This window comes from Mesoplodon densirostris, chromosome 9, assembly GCF_025265405.1.
Source record: "Mesoplodon densirostris isolate mMesDen1 chromosome 9, mMesDen1 primary haplotype, whole genome shotgun sequence".
Lineage (NCBI taxonomy): Eukaryota > Metazoa > Chordata > Mammalia > Artiodactyla > Ziphiidae > Mesoplodon > Mesoplodon densirostris.
Window position 1 is genome coordinate 26,937,505 of NC_082669.1, and position 20,696 is coordinate 26,958,200.

At 50.5% G+C, this 20,696-nt stretch overlaps 2 protein-coding genes across 2 annotated transcripts; one reads left to right on the plus strand and one right to left on the minus strand.

Annotated features, from left to right (window-relative positions):
* The first annotated feature begins 1,035 nt into the window (after positions 1-1,035).
* On the plus strand, positions 1,036-5,344 carry IGFBP1 (insulin like growth factor binding protein 1). Its single transcript, XM_060108486.1, has 4 exons — positions 1,036-1,381; positions 2,808-2,992; positions 4,171-4,299; positions 5,213-5,344. Exons 1-4 carry the CDS (start codon positions 1,036-1,038, stop codon positions 5,342-5,344), a joined length of 792 nt encoding a protein of 263 aa, XP_059964469.1.
* A 7,145-nt stretch (positions 5,345-12,489) lies between these two features.
* IGFBP3 (insulin like growth factor binding protein 3) lies at positions 12,490-20,454 on the minus strand. Its single transcript, XM_060108467.1, has 5 exons — positions 19,915-20,454; positions 16,733-16,959; positions 16,145-16,264; positions 14,972-15,108; positions 12,490-13,928 (listed from the first exon to the last, which is right to left on the minus strand). The coding sequence occupies exons 1-4, from the start codon at positions 20,321-20,323 to the stop codon at positions 14,983-14,985; spliced, it is 882 nt and encodes a 293-aa protein (XP_059964450.1). The 5' UTR covers positions 20,324-20,454; the 3' UTR covers positions 12,490-13,928; positions 14,972-14,982.
* Between the last annotated feature and the right edge of the window lie 242 nt (positions 20,455-20,696).

Below are 20,696 nucleotides of genomic sequence, written 5' to 3' on the forward strand. Positions count from 1 at the left end.
CCTTGGAGATTTTTCTCCATCAGTAAATATAAAGCAGCCTTGTTCTTGTCAATAGCTGCCTGGTTTCCAGGGACCGGGTGCCCGTGAGAGCACCTGCAGCATCTGGACAAGGGCAGGGCCATATCTCACTGTCTTTGAAGGTACAGTGACATTTTTCTTTCCACTCAAGAGGATATTCAGAAACAGGAATTCTAACTAGAGAGAAAGCCTTGGTCATCAACTCCTGATAAAAATCTGGTCTGAGGCTGAAAGTCAGAGGAAGCTGGGGTCTGGTCTTAGTTCTGCACCCTCGCCCTGTCTCTGAATGGCTCTGAGTCCCCCTCGTCTCTGCAAGCTCAGTTAACAAGGTGGGTCTCTGTGGTGACATTAGCGAGCGCTGCATCAGCCCTGGGAGGAACTGTCCCTTTCCTTCCATCTTTCCTCCTGGGAAAGCCTCTCCAGACAGCAGATAAGGGGCCTGTTGGTCTTCTTTCTGCAGAGGGAGAAACAGTTCTGGGCTTTGCCCCTGAGAAGCCGCCAGGGCTTTCAAACACCTGGCTTCTATCTAAGCCCAGCCTTCCTTCCTCTGCCTGGGCCTTGATTTCCCCACTTGAAAACTGGCCAATGCGCTGGCCTTGCCCAGCTCATCTCTCTTGCTTTCCCTGGGTCTTCCAGGGACCGCCGGCAGACTCAGCCTGAAGATGTTCCTTGAAAGAAACAAGCAAGCGCCACCCTCCACTTGGCTGTGCGCTCCTGGCTGGAATTGCACTTTGGCTCCAGGTCTGAACCCTAACCACAGGACAAACACGGTCTGAAACCTGGACCGTTTGCCCTCCTTCTACCCACGGTTTGCGCAGGGCAGTGCGTCTACAACCAAAACAAACTTATTTTGAACACCGGCCGCGAGCACGCGGCGCCGCCAATCATTAACCGCTGGTTCAGGTGGCCCGGCCGGCGCCCTTCATAAGGCGCACGCGGCGCCCAGCGAGCATCGGCCAGGGCGCCGCCGCCACCGTCTAGCGAGCACCGGCTCCTGACCGCCACCGCTGCCTGGCGATGCCCCAAGTCCCCGCTGTCCGCGCCTGGCCGCTTCTGCTCTCGCTGGCCGTTCAGCTCGGCTCAGCCGCTGGCGCTCTCCAGCCCTGGCGCTGCGCGCCCTGCTCCGCCGAGAGGCTGGCGCTCTGCCCTCCCGTGCCCGCCTCGTGCCCGGAGCTCACCCGGCCCGCCGGCTGCGGCTGTTGCCCCACGTGCGCCCTGCCGCTGGACGCCGCCTGCGGCGTGGCCACTGCGCGCTGCGCCCATGGGCTCAGCTGCCGCGCCCTGCCCGGGGAGCCTCGGCCCCTGTACGCCCTCACCCGCGGCCAGGGCGCCTGCATGCCCGCGCCCAGCGCCGAGGCCACAGGTACCAACCGTCTCCCCGCCCGGGTCCCTCCCCTGGGACAGATGGGGTGGGGGACTGGGGCGGGCAGGGGGACTGGGGCGGGCAGGGGGCTGGGGCTGCACCAAAGCCCACAGCCAGTGAGTGGGGAGCCAACCCGGCCAGGCTCAGAGCTTGCAGCCAAAACCTGTAAGGGGAAAGGATTTGTCACCCAGATGAACTCCATCGTTGTGTGGTCCTGCAGGGGGCGCTTAGGATAAGGCAGGACACACACAACTTGGTGGGAGAGCTGGGGGAGGGAGCCCAGACCACCTGGGCAGCCCACTGATCTATAGAAACCCAGAAGAGGGAGACGATGGAGTGCCCGGGCAGCGGGGTGCCACTCCAGACGCCCCTGGCTCTCCTCCCTGCCAATGCATTCGTTTCCGGGAAGACCCGCAGTGGGAGCCTGTACTGCTGGCCTCCTGGGAGGTGTTTGGAATGTCCTTTGAAATATATGTCCTGTGCAGACAGTATGTGCTTCCCAGATGTTTACAGAACATAATGTGAAAGTTCAGGCTAAAAACTTCACTTGCGTTCAACACCATAGAAAAACAGTGGTTGATGTGTGGGCTGCCTCCTCAGAACTTGACAAGCAGAACTTTCCTGAATTTAGCAGCGATTTATTTGTAGTGGGAAGCAGAGGAAATACACCCTCCTCTACCCCCTCTCCCTACCTCCCTGTTGGGGCAGCTGTATGTCCAGTGATTCCGTGATTCTTGGCGGAATCTTGTGGCTCTATGCCCTGAGAGGGATCTGCTGGAGAGCATCACCCTTCCAAGGTGGGGACGGTTTTCCTCTGGTTCTCTACCTTCAGAGTCATCTCTGTGGTCCTCAAAGGAGAGGGTGTCCCCCCGGGTTCCCTCAGGAGAGCCAGTTCTCTATCATTCCGTCCATGCACCAAATCCAAACCCTAGGACTCTGCAGGAAATCTGGTGACCCTCCCTCTTCCCAGGGTTGCAAAGAAGTCACTCTGTGGGAAGGCAGAGCCCCTGGAAAAGAAGAGAGTAGAGCTGCAATCTAGACCCCACCTCTAAAAAACCCTACCACCTGTTCACAGGGAATTACTAAAATGCCCATTTTATGGATGGGAAAGCTGAGGACGGGGTCAGGAATTGAACTGTAATCCATGGTTTTCTCAGGGCTCTTCCCGAGCTTTGACAAATGTGCATGTGCCTACTTTAGAAGCAGAAACACAGGACACTCTTGCCATTGGTATTGCTGTTGGGTCATCCCTCTACCTGGAAGCCATCAGAAGTTCCTTTAAAGAGGGAGTAGGCAAAACTCTGGGTCAGCATGACCATCCCGTCCCAGTCCAGTTTTGTGGGAACGGAAGCAGCTTCAGGGGAGGGGGGCACAGGTGCAGATGCTTCAGTGGGAGGCTCATGGGTTTTCGTTTTTCCATTTTCAGAGGCAGAGGACCCTGCCACCTCAGAGAACATGTCCCCTGAGAACTCAGAGATGACCCAGGAGCAGCTTCTGGACAATTTCCACCTGATGGCTGAGTCCAGTGAGGACCTGCCCATCCTCTGGAACGCCATCAGTAATTATGAGAGCATGAGGGCTCTGGAAATCACCGACATCACAGAGCAGAAGGTGAGAGCCTCGGGGTAGGTGGAGCTTCTAGCTTGAATCTGCTGGGCCCTGTAGGTCTGGTCCTGAGCCCTGGATATAAACAAGTTGCTTCCCAAAGCCTAACAGACATTTCTCAGCTTAGCCTTGGGAGCTTTTAACCCAAGGGCTTTCAGCAGAGGAGCCCTCTGGATGGAAAGAAAATGCAGTTCGTGCTGTGCAACCTTAGCTACATTACTTCACATCTCTGAGCTCATCTCTAAAATAAGGATATCAGACTGGCAGTGTCTAAAGAGCACTGAGCTAGTCTTAACATCCTCCTCCCCCATCCCATCTTCCCCCCACTTTTTAAGAAATTGTGGTAAAATATTCATAACATAAAATATAGCATTTTAATCATTTTAAAATATAAAGTTCAGTTACATTAAGTACAGTCACATTATTCTGCCACTATCTATCATGACCGTCCATCTTGAGCACTTTTTCATCTTCCCAAACTGAAGCTCTATCCCCATTAAGCACTAACTCCCTTGTAACATGTTAATTGATGTAAGTTTTCAGTCCTACCACTTGAGGGCGACAAAGAATTAAAGTTGGAGTGACGGGTTCATTGGTGAAAAAAAGAAAGAAAATCACTTCTAAAAACATGCATACCCAGAAAAGTGGAGATTGAACCATTTTCTAGACACTTCAGAGTTTAAGCTTGAAATGATGACAAATAGAGAAAAGTTCATGCTTATCTCAGATTGTCCAGATGAATGCCTTAATCCTCAACGAATTTGGTTCGTGTGAACTAACCTTGTAGATTACAGAGGAACGTTGTTCAAAATTTAGAAATCTCTGCTACTAAGTTCTCCATTCACAGAGTTATGCCCCTTCTCCTTTCAACCAGATGACTGGTGCCAGAATTACTCACGGGGGGCAGGAGAGTCGGAGAGCTCATGGCATTGGTGATGTTCTTGTCTCCTGCAAGTGTTTAGTGAATGTTCAGTGAGGGAGGGCATGGGGTTCCCATCCTTTATCTTAACAACTCAGAACAGAGACTAACCATCCTCCTTTTATAGGTGAGAGAGTGAGGCCCAGGGAAAGTGGGTCCAGGCCTGTCCTCAGAGCCCACACAAAACCTCTTACATCTGCTCCCGTTTTAGGCTAATAATACACTGTTTCTTGTCATTTATCCCAACGTCAAATTTTTCTTTCAGAAGCCCTGCCAGCGAGAACTCTACAAAGTGCTGGACAGATTAGCCAGGGAGCAGCAGAAGGCAGGAGACAAACTTTACAAATTTTATCTGCCAAACTGCAACAAGAATGGATTCTATCACAGCAAACAGGTATGTGCATCCTCACGCGACAGCCCCTGATGCCCACACCCCAGCCAAGTGCCAGCCTTTCAACAAACAGGGTGTCCAGCTCCAAGTAAGCAAAGTAAAACCACATAATAGATCATATTATGCAAGACCCACCCCTCTGGGAGTAGGAGGCACTAGCCCCCTGGTAGCCTGAAGACCAGCTCAATGCTCAAAGCCTGTGTGCACTCAGGGACCCTGAGCCAAGTGTTACTCCATCACTTAGCAAATCTGAGCAGGTGGGGACCTTCACAGGCCCCTCACATTCTGGATCTCAGTGTCTCACCTGTAGTAGAGAGGAACAGGACAATTCTACTTAGGAAAGTGAGTATCTGTTTGGACATCTCTTACTTTTTTTCCTCCCTACAATGGGAAATGAACTTTATAATTAAATATAATAGCATTTTTTTGGCTTGCCAGATAATAAGTGAGATTAAACAAACCAAGACCTCATTTTGAGGAGCCCTTTAGGACTCAGTGAAGCCTAGGTTCTGTGGATATATCTGGGGGAAACTGGGGACCAGGAAGTGCTTTATAACAAACAAGGAATTTGGCAGGGAATATGACAGACAGCAAGGTTGGCCACACATGGGCAGGCTCCCTCGGGGCTCAGCAGCTGTGCCGTAGGGGCCATGAAGCAGACAGTTGTGCACACGCTGTACCGTTCAACACACGCGTGACATCCTTATTGCATTGGGCACTTGCCCTTAGTCTCCATTTTACGAGGAGAACCAGGACGGTGTAGGATTTGCCCTCAGTCATGGTCACGGCCGGTTGGGGGTGCCCACGGCCTGGCTCTCAGCTGCCACGCCCTCCACATGGCACTGGGCAGCACGGAGCTCCACCACCCTCTCAGCTTCACAGGGGCTGCTCTTGACCTTGCTTCTTTTCTTTGCAGTGCGAGACATCCCTGGAAGGAGAGCCTGGGCTCTGCTGGTGTGTCTATCCTTGGAGCGGGAAGAAGATCCTGGGGTCCATGGCAATCAGAGGGGACCCCAAATGCCATCAGTATTTTAACTTACAGAACTGAAAGCAGATGCAATATGATCCATTCCTTCACATGAAATATTTAAGTACATATGATATTTATACTCTGGAATACACACACACTTTTATATATATATATAGATGTATATGTATATATATAGGAATTACTTTTTATACTGCACATATTACTTGATATATAAAGCTGTAGTTTATTTATTCACCATAAATTTATTTTTTTTCTACACAGTAACTTGTGTTATATTAATTTATATATCATGAAACACTTCCCATCATGTTGTATGTAAATACTTGTATTTTAGCTCTTCAGAGGTTCATGCTTCTGTCTTAAAGAGCATAGGAAAATACTGCCTAGAAAATGCGAAATCAAATGTGTAGCATTGATTTTCTTTAAGTGGTTTGATGGAGGATGGTTAAGCTGTGCTTAAGAATAATTTACTCTGTTTATTCCATGGATCCGTGTTTAGCGTAAATTTGAAGGGAAACTTAAATGTTGATTATGTAGTCAAAGCTACGTGTGATGGTGTTGCTACGTGTTAAAATATGTATTGGAGATATAGTCAAACACATGAACACAGTGTAAACACGTTGGAATAAATATCCCGCACTGGAACATTGCTATTGTCATGGACATTTGTTGAACATAAAGTCTTCTTCCTTCCTGAATTCCATCCGTCACCGTCACCTCCCCTTCCTCATGCAGTGTTGGCGAGTCCAGTCTGCAGGCTCCTGGTCCCCACTGCTGGCATGTCTGCCCTGCCCACTGAGGGCTCCCACGCCCGGGGCACCCCTCCCTCCCTCTGCGGGCCCTAACCTCTCCACTAGCTCCTCCCCTTCCTCTTGTAAATAGACCAGGGTTTCTCCTACCTTAAATGCAAGACAGAATCACTTCCTTGACTTCTCCCTCACCCGTCTCCTCTCTGACTCTGCCCAGCCTATGTCTCCTGCAGGGCTTCAGGGGTGCCCTCCAGGGCAGCACCCTGCTTGCCCCTCTGTTTGCACGACTAAGACCTGAGCCCAAGACATGGGTCCTCTGCAACGTGGATTCCTTCTTTCTTAACCTGCTCCCTGCTTGCTCTTCCTGACCCCCATGCCTTCCTGCCCTGCCGACTGCTCCTTCCTCTTCTCCCCCTGGACGGGCATCTCATCCATCCCAGCGGATCCCGACTGGCCCCTCCCTGCTCTGGGCTCCAGCTCCCTTATCTTGGGTCTCCCCCTTCACCCCCTGACCCCCACAGCTGCCATCCTCCCCGTGCCGAGCCCGCAGGGCTCACGGCGAACTCAGCCCTCAGGTGCATCATTCAAAATATATCAGCCCGATGTAGGTCAGCCACAGCCCCATCCCACCCTGCTAAAAATAACCGCGTGGTCATCGTCGTGGTCACCGTTATCCTGCGATGGCAATGGGAGCTTTTCTCAGCACTTCAGTCCCCACGAGGGCCCTGTAGGACCCAGCCTGAGGGTCTGGACTGCACCTACCCCTCAGGTGTGGGCTCAGGAGCGGAGCTGGAGAAGGTGGACTTCCCTCCCCACGATGCGCAGGAGGTGACTTCTGGGCAAAATTAAAGCGACACAGCTCTAAACTTGAAGGCACTGGCAGAGCAGCGCCTACAGAGGGTTCTCAGTCTCAACTGAAGCTGGGGGTATCCATCCACCTTGACCATGGCATGTTTGGGTGGTTAGTCAAAAGTATCAGTTAAACTACATAAGTATCCATATGGTCTTAGATGGGGGAGGGGGTGGGGGTGGAGGTGGGTGGGGGCAGCTCTGTCTAGTCCCAGGGCTTCTGGACATGCTCTCATGTAGCAGTCGTGACTGGCAACAGTGTCTCATATTTCCAGTTCCGGTTCCTTTCAAACGAATCAGGAGTTGATGGGCATTTGGGAGGCAATCTGAGGTAAGAGTCCTTCACGATTCTAGTGCCCCCATCTTTTATTGTTGTTGCATCCACCTGATTCTCCAGCAGCTTCTCAGCAGCTCCCTTGGGTCAATCCTATTCATAGACAGGACGGCTCTTTCTGCTCACACGTAAAAGTCATGCACCCACATGTTGAGTATGTAGTCACAACAGCAAGTCCCATGGGTTCGCACAGGTCTGGGGGTAAATGGGCTCCGGAGACAGCTCCTGGTGGGGACAGAAGGATCTCTGCTCCAGCCGTGTTTGGAATCGATTCCACGTCTGATCCAGGCCATAAGCGTTATTAATAGGATGGTTTCTGTGGCCGGGTCAGGCCCAGAGCATTGCTGCACTTAGTCCTGACAGCAAGCCGAGGCAGAAGGTCCACACGGAACCCCTCCCATGAAAATCATCCTGCTCGTCATGCTTTTGCCTCTGTGGGTCTAAATTGGGACAGCACTTGCCTACTTCCAAGCTTGGGAAACTCTCAAATCTGAGGCAGGTAGAGCAGTGCTTAGAAGGAAATTTACAGCTATTAAATGCCCCTATTATTTATTAATAGGGGCATTAAAAATCTCAAAAAAACTTTATGACACTGGAAAAGGAAGGCCAAACCAAACCTAAGTCAAGCAGAAGGAAGGAAATAATAAAAATTAGAGTGGAAATAAATGAAATAGAGAACAGAAAATCAACAGAGAAAAATCAAGGAAACCAAAAGCTTGTTCTTTGAAAAGATCAACATAATTGACAAACCTTTAGCTATATTGACCAAGAAAAGAGAAAAGACTCAAATAACTAAAATCAGAAATGAAACAGGGGACATTACCAACAATTTTACAGAAATAAAAAGGATTATAAAGGAATATTATGGACAATTGTACACTAACCAATTGGATTACTGAAATGAAATGGAAACATTTTGAGAAATACATGAACTACCAAAACTGACACAAGAGGAATTAGACAATCTGATTAGACCTATAACAAGTGAAATGATTGAATCAGTGAAGAAAAAACTACCCACTAATAAAAGCTGAGATGGCTTCACTGATGAACTCTACTAAACATTTAAAGAGTACTAATTCTTTAAAACTCTTCTAAAATTTAGAAGATGAGAAAACACTTCTCAATTCATTTTATGAGCCTACATTCATAAAAGTCTTACCCTGATTCCACACCAAAGACATCACAAGAAAAGACAACTACAGAGCAAAATCTCCTATGAATATGGACACAAAAATCCTCAACAAAATACTAGCAAACTAAGTCCAGCAACATATTAAAATAATCATTCACCATGACCAAGTGGGACTTATCTCAGGAATGCAAGGTTGTTTTAACACCCTAAAATCAATTAATGCAATAAACCATACTAATAAAATAAAAAAAACAAATATCACATGATCATCTCAATAGACTCAGAAAAAGCATTTGATAATATCCAACACCCTTTCATGATAAAAACACTCAACAGACTAGGAATAGAAGGAAACCTCCTCAAGCTGACAGAAGGTATCTAGGAAAACACCACAGCTAATGTCATAGTTAATGGTGAAAGTCTATATGCTTTCCCCCTAAGATCAGAAACAAGACAAGCATGTCTGCTCTCATGACTTCTCTTCAACACTGTAGCCAGGGAAATTAGGCAAAAAAAGAAATAAAAGGCATTCAGATATAGGCAGAAGTAGAACTATATCTATTTGAAGATGACATGATCTTATACGAAAAAAATTCTAAATAATCCACTAAAAGACTATTAGAACTAAAAAATGAGTACAACAACATTGCAGTATTCAAGCTCAATATATAAAAATTAATTGTATTTCTATATGCTTGCAATAAACAATCAAAAAATGAAATTAAGAAAATTTCACTCACAGTAGTGTCAAGAATAAAATACTTAGTAGTATATTTAACAAAAGAAATACAAAATTTATATTCTGAAAACTACAAAATCTTTCTGAAAGAAATTAAAGAAGATCTAAGTAAATGGAAAACACACCATGTTCATGTATCAGAAGACTTGACATTGTCAACATGGCCTTACACCCTAAACTGACCTACAGATTAAGCACAACCCTTTTCAGAATCTCAGTGACTTCTTTGTAGAAAATGACAAGCTGATTTTAAAATTCATATGGAATTGCAAGGGTCACAGAATAGCCAGTGTTTTTTATTGAAGTGATACAATAACTTTCCTCTTCTCTTCAAACCTATTTGTTATATTTTTGTTTCCAAAGGAAACTAATCTACTTTTTTGTTTACTTTTTGTTACAACTGTGAATTCATAATGTCCCAGGGTTATGGCCACTCTCTCAGATGATGTGTGACGGTCTGTGTCTACATCTGAAGTTCAAGAACACAGGTGCAGGTGAAGGATGAGCCAAATGGACAGCGTCCAGCACCAGAAGTCTGCGTCTGGTCATTCTTACCCTCCCCTGACCAGGGAGGAGCTCTGGGGGAGGACATTCCTGGTGGTCACTTCCCAGTGTAGAGAGGGAGACCTGGAAGGGATAATCTGAACTTGGTACGTTATCACTGGTGTCTGGCAGTGTCTGCCCTGCCTGGATTTCACTCCTCAGGACACCTGGACCAGGTGTCTGTGTAGGTGTAGGGCAGGTACTGAGGGCACTAGTGGGGACAGGGCCACAGCAGCCTGTCCCTTTGGTTTATGCTGCAGCACTGCCGGCTGCCTCCTGCCTCACCTCCTTAAAATCATCTCTGGCTGCCATCTGTCTTCCCAGCGGCTTCGCTGTTTCCAATGACCTTGAAATTCTCCTTCAGGAATCCACAGCCACCTTACTGGAGGTGCTTGCGGTGTTTCCGGGTGTTTCGTCTGATGTGCCTCTCAACCTGAACTTGTACAGATGTTCCGAGTCCCCCCCCCCCCAAACTGTCTTCTCCTGTTTGCTTCTTCAGTGGAAATGCTGCTTTAGTTGCTCAGACTTGCTGTCATTCCTGACATTCTACGTCCACCCTCTCACCCTCACATCCAGTCCATGCCCTATCTGCAAAATATGCGCTGACTGGGCCACACCTCAGCTCCCCAGGGCAGCGCTGGTCTGATCCGCAGTCTCCAGGTTGAGGCCTCCCAGGCCTTGGCTTCTGTGGAGCCGCTGGACCAGCCTGTCACGGCTGAACAAGGTCACCACCCCTCTGCAGCCTCCCAGGCCCCCATTCACTCAGCACAAATGCCAGGGCTCTGGGATCCCGACCTGCCCGCTCTCCGGCTGCAGCTCCATCTCCCCCCATCCACCCCTCTCTTCCTGCCTCGGACAGGGATACTGGGTGGCTCCCCGCTCAGGCTCCGGGGGCTCACTCCCTCACTGCCCCCAGTCCCCTCTCAGCTAGGCCTTCCTTCACTAGCTTTTCCAAATTAAACAAAACCTCCAAAATATGCCTCCCCCCGCCAACAACAAAAACAACAAAAGAACATTCACTGCAGCCTTTTTAATATTAAGAAGGTGACATACAGGTTCTCACATCCGATGCTGAGAATGGTAAAGAGGTTATGATAAGTTTTACCCTGAGACAGACGTTGTGGGCCCATTCAGAAAACGCTGAGGTACACTAAAGAAGAAAGTGAGACAGGCTGGGACCTGGGACCGGGGACACTTGGCTGCAGTGCTTGCACCTGCACAAATGTCTCCTCGAGCAATAGAATAAATACAAAGAAACTGTAAGGGATTAAATAGAACTGCACGCATGCGCAGTTGGGGGGCACGTATGAACAATAAGACACAAAAAGGCCACAAACCAACCGCCCTTTCTGAGGTGCCAGGAGCAAAAGCAGGGTGCTGCACACGATCCAAGCACACGGCACCAGCAAGGGGGTGAGCAGATCACCGAAGCCTCCCTTCGAGCCCGACCCAGCCATCGGCCCCCACCCTCACCCCACTGAAGGGACCAGCTCCGCCCGTGCCTTGGGGGGCGAGCAAGGGCACAGGTTACTTGTTCTCACTTGCTGTCCTACCGCAGGGGCCCCAGCCTGAATTTCTCATCTGGCCTCTTATCAATTTCTATTACTTAAAAAAGAGTCCAAGGACCCACGTCGGTAGCAAAGGGTAGGGAAATCAGCAGCAAGGATGCCGCTGGACGATCCGCGTCCCCCTCTGTTTTCCCGCGCACTCATCTCCCACGGGCCGCAAGTCCCACTGGCTCGCCTCGTTTACTTTGTTTCTCTCCGAGAGCAGTGATCCTGCGTGTTCTGTGCACTGCGTGCAGACCGTGCCAGGACAAAAGCCGTAGACCGTATTGCGGGTGGAATGCGGGGCCAGGAGAGGCGGCCAGGCCATCCCCGAGGTTTGGGGGTACGGCTGGGCCGTGGAGACGAGCTGTGGGAATGGGAGCCTGAGATGCTCGCGGGAGCAGACCCCACCCTCCAACTTTGGAAGCAGATGCCTCCCCGGGCAGTGGGCCACCTGCCACCCGGAAGCAGCACACTTTTCTAAATAAAAAGGAATCCATTCATGGTCACTACGAAGTTGTTGAAACTGTAATGAAATAGACATAAAATAAGGACATCATCTACATTCACAGTGTAACCAGGTTACCGTTTTGGTGCCTTTCCGATCAGTTTTATGTGTGTGTATGTGTATGTCTGTGTGTGTGTGTATGTAATATAATTGCATTTTGCTCTTCCTTTATCCCACCATGAGCTTCTTTCTGTATTATTACCATCAAACACATTTTAGTAGTGGCATAATATTCCTTTCTGTGGATGTATTTCAGTTTAATATCCTCGTGCTCTCTGGGCACATCCCCTATTGTGCCTTTAGGATACGTTTCTGGAGAGGAATGGTTGGTTCAAGGACTTTTGAACATATGAAAAAATGGCCTTGGAAAGGTTGCCTCATCACTGAAGCCCCGTTTCATGACACCCTCGTCAGTACCCGTGATTGGTAATGTTCCAGTGCATTTATTTGCTAACTGAACCCTGGTAAGGGGTTGCCATAGCAACAGCATGGCCTTGGCCCTGGTGAGTGGGGAGCCCAGATCACTCATTTCTTTGTGCTCTTGGGGGATGGTGGCTTCGGACTCATGGTACTTGGGGCTGGTGAACCTGGGGGGGGCTGGTGAACCTGGGAGGATCGCCCAGAACCGGAGACTCACTGCAGACCTGACGGGTGCCAGCAAGGATGCAGGCTGGCTCCTTGGGTTCTCTTGCCAGAGATGGAAGCAGGTTAAGTTCTGACTACAGTCGGAACGTCATTGCCCTCTGGATTATATCGTAACACAAAACCCGGAACCGGTCACTAACAAGGGGAAGGGGATTTCTTTATGGTAAAAACTTTATTTACTATTTATAAATACATTGCAAGACGAACTTTTCAAAAATACCTTTTTTTTTCTCAAAAACTTAATTAAAAAAATAAAGGAAAGCTAATAGGTAGGCAGAACATCTTGAGATCCCTTTGTGTTCTCCAGGAGGGCTGTGTGCAGCGTGCATCCAACCAGAGAGGCTGCAGTGGGGCGGCCGAGGGCCCCTCCCCACTCTCCTGCCAGACCTGGAGGGTGGCCTCAGGGAGAGTGGCTGCGCCCTGTGCACGAGCCCCCTCCCTCCGTCGTGGCCGTGTTTATATTCTCTAGCATTGCTTACAATTCGTCTAGGATTATCTAGTATAGGTGCTATCATATTTGGACGATGACGTATACACTGTGAACAGTCATGAAGAGGGTATTCTCTCTGCGTGTACGTGTGACTTAGAAAGAAAAGGAGGAAGTCCAAGTGCAGCAAGCAAGGGGGATTCTCTGTGTTCTCCCAGTGTCCTCGACTGGCTCCCCAACAAGCCATTCGTCTTCCAGGTTAGATAGAATCATTATTTTTTACATTGTGCCAAGGAGGACAAAAGGGGAGAGATGAAAATAAACCTCTTTTGTCTTTAAGGAGCTTATCCTCAAGAATACACTTGCTCTTGAATTGTTGAGTGGGAAAACACTATTTTCTGCAGTCATTGGAGAACGAGGCTATTACTTGTGATGCCTCTGGCTGTCACCCTGCCCCCCTGCCCCATGGGGCCTCAGCAAAGGCTGTGTCTTCAGGAAGCTGCCTGACAAAGAAGGGTCAGAAATCCCCACCTTTGTAGGTTCCCAGAGTTCCCTAGAACATTCTTGGTCATTATTATTATTTTTTTTGTGTGTGTGCAAGATTCCACCTTATTCTCTCCACTAGTTTCCAAGCAGTGCAGGTCCCTTGAAGATACAAAGTATCTTCTTGGTCCAGGGACCCTGGCCCTTGCTTCAAAGACGTAGCTCCAGGTGGGTGCGTCGTGATGTGCGGGCATCAGAGGGCAGGGCGTTCCTCTTCTCGATGAGGCCTTGTCTCATCTTCATGTGGGGACGAAGCGCGCGTCTACATAAGCAACACCGTCGCTAAGGCATGAAGTGGAGGGTTGGCTGCTTCGGCAAACACATGGGGAGGGTTCCAGGGTGGTGTGAGCTACGGCCACGCCGTGCTTGAGCTTACAGGTATTTTTATAGGAAGCAACAAGAAGAATCAAACTGCGTTTCACTGACTACTGGAAAGTGGAAAGATGCCAAGTTCACCATTTGGAAGAAAACTAGGCATTTCAAACATCTCTTTCTAAACTTTGGTTTAAAAAAAAAATCAATTCACCACAAAAAGAAATCGAAATCGAGGCTGTAGCCAGCTGCTGACCATGTCCTTGGCAGTCTTTTGTGCAAAATAAGGCATATTTGAGCTCCACATGAACTAAAACAGAAAGAAAAAGGAATGTATTGAAATAAGTCCCCCCAAATCAAAAGGGCTCAGGGCCCACGCTGGGATCATCAGGCATGATACCCAGGCAATTGGCAGGGTGGAGGCTCATTCCACACTTTTTAACAAAGCAGAGAACCCCATGAGACGCCCACGGTGTTCACTAACATAATCACCCTAAAATTACAATTATTTTTTCCAACTTGCAAGGAAACAGAACTTATCACTAAAAATGACAGCTTCTTCTGTTTACTTAAATTTGTCTTGAGACGATGAAATATATTTATCTTTTTTCCCCCAATAGCTCTCTCATTTATGAAAAAAGATTTTTAAATATGATTTCATTCTTTCACGTGATGGTTGGAAATTTCATTTTCATGTTAGATTTACATAAACTTTATTAACATGCTATTAATCATAGACTCTCAGAATAGCCATAATGTATTTTACGGGGAAGAAAAAGCCACGTCTTTTAGAAACACATTCCTTTAACAAGTTCTTTTGGATGAAAACAGTTTACATGTGAAGATCAATGAACCATCAGGCTCATGAGGGGAAAAGCTTAACTTTGGAAATCTTATGTTGTGTATGAATGTTTAAGTGTTCTAAGTTCTTTAAAATGAGGCAATGCTATATTAAAATGGATAACCAACGAGGACCTACTGTATAGCACAGGGAACTCTGCTCAATATTCTGTAACAACCTAACTGGGAAAAGAATTTGAGAAAGAATAGATACATGTCTATGTATAACTGAATCACTCTGTTGTACACCTGAAACTAACACAACGTTGTTAATCAACTATACACTAATGTAAATAAAAAGTTAAAAAAAATGAGGTTAAGTATCTCTAAGACAAACTGGCCACAGACCCTATTTCCTGCTCTGGTTTGGGCGGGTTGAGGGCTCTGTCTCGTGTGGGTCTGTCCTCCAGGCCAGTGCCGCTTCTGGGTCGCCAGCCCTTGGGATCTATAGATGCCCCTCCCACCAGGCTGGGTCCTGCGCCCCCTCGGATCCCACCGGTGCCCAGGGCTTACGTGGTCGCAGTCTACTTGCTCTCCATGCTGTAGCAGTGCACGTCCCCTTTCCCCTTCACGTCGAAGCCCGGGAGGGGCTGCCCGTACTTATCCACGCACCAGCAGAAGCCCCGCTTCCTGCCTTTGGAAGGGCGGCACTGTGGGCAGAGCACAAATGATCCAGTGAGCCCCGGGGAGGCCCCGCCAAGGGGGTGCTGACGACGGGGGCAGGTGGTCAGCACCCAGGATGGTTTTCCAGCATGGCCTCTGCTATGCCAAGGAAGCACAACTGATCAAGGCCTTGTGTGCACAGTGTGTGTCTGGGGGCTTGTTGGGCAGGTATGAGTGCCTCAAGAAAGCAGGGGTCCTGGTGGTTTTGTATCCCTCAGGGTCTCGCTGGGGTGGACATTGGACCCTGTTGGTCCTACAGGTCTATCTGCTGAATGGGGGGAATGATAATGTCCCATCTGCCCTGGGCTTGTCACATTTGGGTCTTTCAGAGAACACCCCGAGCTATGTATATGGTACCTTCTCAGGGTGAGTTTGCTGAATAAGTGACTGATAGAAACATATGAAAAGGCAAAGAGACCAGTGGCCACTGAACAGGATGGGGCTCTCTAATCGAGGCCACTCCCACCAGCACTTTGAACATGGCCCTGTGTTCTGTGACTAATTCCGTAGATACTGAGGTAGGAGTCATCCAATTAGAAAGTCCATTGAGATGCTCCCATAGCGTGATCTGAAATCTACAGAGGTACACTCAGTATGCCTTAAAATAACAATGTATCTGATCCTTTACAGCGGGTCACCACCAGGAAGGCACGGGTGTGGAAGGGACCAACATGGGACCTCAGGGTAAGCTTCCTGCCACAGGACCTCACATCAGGCTTCTTGGAAATTCTCTACAATAGTTAATAAAAACATCCCTCCACGGTGCAGTGCTAACGTGTCTGGGTCCCTCTATAGCTAGTAAAAGGCTCCAGGGAGGCCTCGAATTGCTCTGTGGGTCGGGAGGGAGAAGCGGATGGCGGGAAGATACCAGGAGTTAGGGATTCAGGGGAAGCCCCTCAGAGGTCTTGGCCGTGGCAGGGACCGCGAGCCACGGCGGCAGCCAGAGCACTTGGGTGGAGGGCTGGTCTCTCCTCCGCATGAGCGGACGGTGGGAGAGAAAGGAGCTGCGCAGACAGTGCTCACCTGCTTTTTCTTGTAGAAGCCCTTCTTGTCGCAGTTGGGAATGTGGATGCCCCTGGGGCTGAGCATGTTCAGGAACTTGAGATGGTTCAGTGTGTCCTCCATTTCCCGGCGGCAGGGCCCCTGGGGAGAAAAAAACACAGGTTACCTGGGAACTCCCTATGTGACAAAACCCTGGAACGCCCAGGGAACTGGCCACGTGCCCCTGAGCGTCTCTGCCCGACTTAGCGGTCACCGTTCCCACGCAGCTGCCAACCGGGGCTCCCTGTCTCTCTTGTGACTTCCCAGAGCGAGGCACAGAACTGGGACAGGGACCCACAGGCCAGGACACTCAGAGGCCACGTGAACACCTCTTAGGAGAACAGCTCTCTGCCCTGCAGGGGCCTGGAGGTCAGCACACTGATTCTCAGAAGATCTTTGCCATAGGGGAGGGTCAATATCCCTTCTGTAAGGAGGGGCTCTTGGCTGTCCGCTCAGTCAGCAGGACCACCGGAATAACCGCCGGGGCCCTTGAGTAAAGAGCAACCCTGTGATCTCCAGATGCCCAGGCCGGGCAGCCCCACCCTCATCAGCAAGAGGAAAAGCGCTCACATATTCCGTCTCACGCTTGGACTCAGATGAGAAGTTCTGCGTGTCTGTGCTCTGAGACTCATAGTCGACCTTGTAGCGCTGGCTGTCCTTGGCGTGTCCTTTCTTGATGACGTCCATCTTGGTGTGGATGGGGTGGAATTTGGAGTCGGGCACCCTGTGCGTGCTGGTCAGGGCCTGGTTCTCTGTGCTCCCCATGCTGTGATCTTCCTCTGACTCACTGCCATTTCCTTGAAAGACACAAGGGAGGCACAGACTTGAGGGTCATTGACATTGAACGACGAATCTTACCTTTTTGACCAAGTCCGAACCAAATGGAAATGTGATTCAACAATTCCGAGTAAGTTTAGAAAAACACCTGGGAAAAGTATTCCATAATACTAGTGGTGAACGGTACTCCCCTGGCATCTTTTAAAAATGAAATCTGACACGTGCTATTACAAAGTAGGTGCAGCTGAAAAAAATGTTTTTCATGCTCTCAGCTTTCAAGTACCTCTCATCCTCCACCAGGAGGGGGCAGACACGAGCCAGGGAAGGCTCCGAGGCCCACTCAGAAATCCCTCAGGGATGCCCCAGTAAGGGCCTCCCACGTGTGGACCTGTGGACAAGCACATCCTCTGCCCCACCGGCCCTGCTGAATCAGAAGCGCTGGGGCGATGGCAGAAACCTGGGAGTCAGCAAGCCCCAGGGATTCTGATTCCAGCCCGTCCTAAGTGCCACCAGGCAAAGGGCTCAGATGGGGAAACTGAATTCTCCACAAAGCGCCTTTGCCTCAGGCCCCTGGACTCATGAGGCATGTTTGGTAGTGTTTCATAGGTCTCGCTGTCACATCTCTCACTGTCCGTGCAGGGTCTGGAACACCCAGAAGAGCTGCACAGACCCTGTGGATCCTGGGGCACTATCCTGGGTGAGTCCTTCCTCCCTTGTCTGCACAGGAGCAAATGGGATGAGGACATCACCAAACAAGGCTTAACAATCCTTTGTACCAAAGAGCTTCACTCTGAAAAGGAAGCCACTTCCTGCAGATCTCTGACTGTAATCAAACTAATGAAGACACACTTGCTATTGATATTGGAATGTACACAACGTCACTGGGATTTGAACTATACTGACTAAATGTGCAGCTGCTATGGAAGCAGAATGCTCTCTGTTCCTCTTCCAGGATGAACTTGGGCCGGCTAAGGGAGAAGGGCCAGTGGGGAGCCCCTTCCTCTTGCCTGGTTCTATGCAGCCAGGTAACTGTCATAGGATGGCTTCACTCTGATGAGCGGAGTCCTGATGCCTCCCCCTCCCGGATGGGGCTCAGTTTGCTACCTGATCCCGCATCTACTACACCTGGGGTGCCAAGCGCACTGCTCCAGCTGACCTGTTCTCTACTCTCCCGAGAACTGGCCCATCAAGGCGGCAGCCTGCTCACCTGCCTGGAAGCCTGCCAAGGCCTCTGGCTCTAGGCTTCGAGGAGCAGATGTCTAGCTCTGGCTTGGAGAATGCTTCTGGAGGGTTGAGAAGGGCTGAAAGATACTCTGCTTCTGTTGCAGAAGCCCTGCTCTCTCCTGGAAGCATCTCGGGCAGGTGCACTCACAGGGGTGTTTGGGGAAGTCCCCGTTCTCTCTGGGTTTCGATTTCCTCAACCGGGAAAACAAACAGTTCCATGAGGAGGAGAAGTTGCAAAGTTCCCAAGGGGTCTTGTGTTTGGGGAAGCACAAATTCACCCAGCCCAGCAACCAACAGAGTAAGTTTTTAATTGGTAGAATTTGGTTTCAATTTCCTTTCATCTTAGTTTCATTTTTTTTTTCTTTTTCAGGGAAGTATTGGGGCAAAGGGGATGCTAAGAATATGTAAATGAATATATTTGCATTTCTTTTCCAAGAACTCTGAGTAATTTCTTAAACTTCCTTGGTTTCTTTCTAATGCCTGCTGAGAGAGGGAGAGAAAACCTTTCTATTTAAGCCACAGATAATTTTCTTAAACTTTTGACTGTGATTTAAATTTACCCCCCCAAGTGGATTTTAGAAGTCACTTAGATCTTTTCATAATTTTATAATAAACCACGTCAACCTATACTATGGAGCTACTACGACAGTAATAATTCCCATTATGGGAATTCCCATAATTCCCAAAGTCTAGCCAAAAGTTACAACATCTATACAAACTTCTAAGATCACTTTCTGAATATCCAAAAATGAACGGTAACAGTGAAGTACACACACAGCAAATGCCCCAACTGCCCTGAGAGACAAATGCATCCAGCAATTCTAACCAGTCTACTAGAGCCAGTATATGTTTTAGGCAGTTGTAATTTTACCTTTCCACGAGTCTTGAAAGGAAATAGCTTCACCTGGGAGTGGAAATCTGCAGGTAGGGAAATTATAAGGGGATTTCCATCCTTCTAGCCCCAGATGGGGGCTAGCCCACGGCGGTCTGTCCAGCTGGTGGCTGGAGGTGAGGGCTTTATCTCCTAGCCTTCGGCGACGCGATAAGTTCATTCACATACCTGAGTGAGGCTGGCTAAGCGTGCTTGAAATTTAGAGGGACACCTGCCAACTCCAGAGTCATTTCTTTCTGAACGCCAGGTTGTCCGACCCGGTTCCCACCTCGCTGCTTTTGGGACACCCTCGGGCCTGAAACTGCTTTGCAAACCGTAAGTCTGTGTAAATCAGTATTTTTAAAGCCAGGTACCATTTCCTACAACGTGCCTGCCCACCTTCCCCGTCCAAATCCGCCCTGGCCCATTCCCTGCGCCCCCGGCCCCGCAAGCATCCTCGGCATGGACACGCTCGCTTTTCGTTCGTGGGAAACAGAAGTCGCGGTCCGGAATTGGGCCGCACAGTACACGCCCACGTTTCGGAGCGGCGCCTGCATGAATGGCTTGAGAATCTCCTCCGTCCAGGATCTCCCCATTGACCGTTAACCTCTGCATCCGCTCCCTCCCTGCCCAGGAAATCTATAACCCATTTTCGCCGAAAGCGCTTTACAATTTACAAGAACTCTGCACTCAAAGAACGGAGCGAGTAGAGGGTCGGTTGCGGAGGGTCCCTCCCGCGAGCGCCCTCGCCTCGCGGGGCTTCAGCTTCCCCACGTACAACCCTTGGGGTGGGAAGAGCAGCGAAGTCTCCACAGAGGTACCACCTTTGGCCTTGGCCGAGGGGCGCGCTTCGGCGGCGCACCTGGCGTGGGTAGCTCACCTGGCGCGGGCGTTGCGGGCAGCAGGTAGGCGCGCAGGCGGCCGGCGGCGCTGGCGTTGGCGCAGAGCCCGCGGCCGTCCAGCAGCGCTTGTAGCGGGCGCGGCTCGCCGGGCGGCGGCTGGCAGCGGAGGCCGGAGCCGCAACGCTCGGTGTAGACGCCGCAAGGCTGACCCTCGCGCAGCGCGCACGTCAGGCAGCAGCCGCAGCCCGGCTCGCGCACAAGCTCGGCGCACGGGGGCGCCGGGGGAGGCGGCGCGCACTGGGCCAGGGCACGCGCGTCGCACGGCTCGCAGCGCACCACGGGGCCGGTGCCCGCAGCGCCCGCGCCGGCCCGTGCCGCTGGCGGCCCGTGGAGCAACGCCAGCGCGGTCAGAGCCGCAGTCCAGAGCGCGGGGCGCGTCCGCAGCATGGCACTCGCCGCGAGGATCCGATGCTGGGCTGGCCGGAGGGCGCGGGGACGGGGCGACAGCGAGCGGCGCGAGGATGTGGGAGCGTGGCAGGAAGGGTCCAATCCTCAGCGCGGAGCAGCAGCGCTCGCATCTGGGCAGCCTGGGTGCGCCAGCCGCTATATAGAAGCCGGGTGGCCGAGGACACGCCCCGGAACGGCGCGCCGTCTGCGGGGAGGGGGGCGGGGGAGGGCCGGCGCGGACCAGGCTCCCCAGGCCCGCGCCTCGTCCTGTGCGGCCTGGCCGAGTGCGGGGGTGCGTAGCGCGCGGCCGCCCGCGCACCTGCTTCGCTCGCTCATGCCCGGCGCCCCCCCCACCCCTCGGTCCCCGGGAACT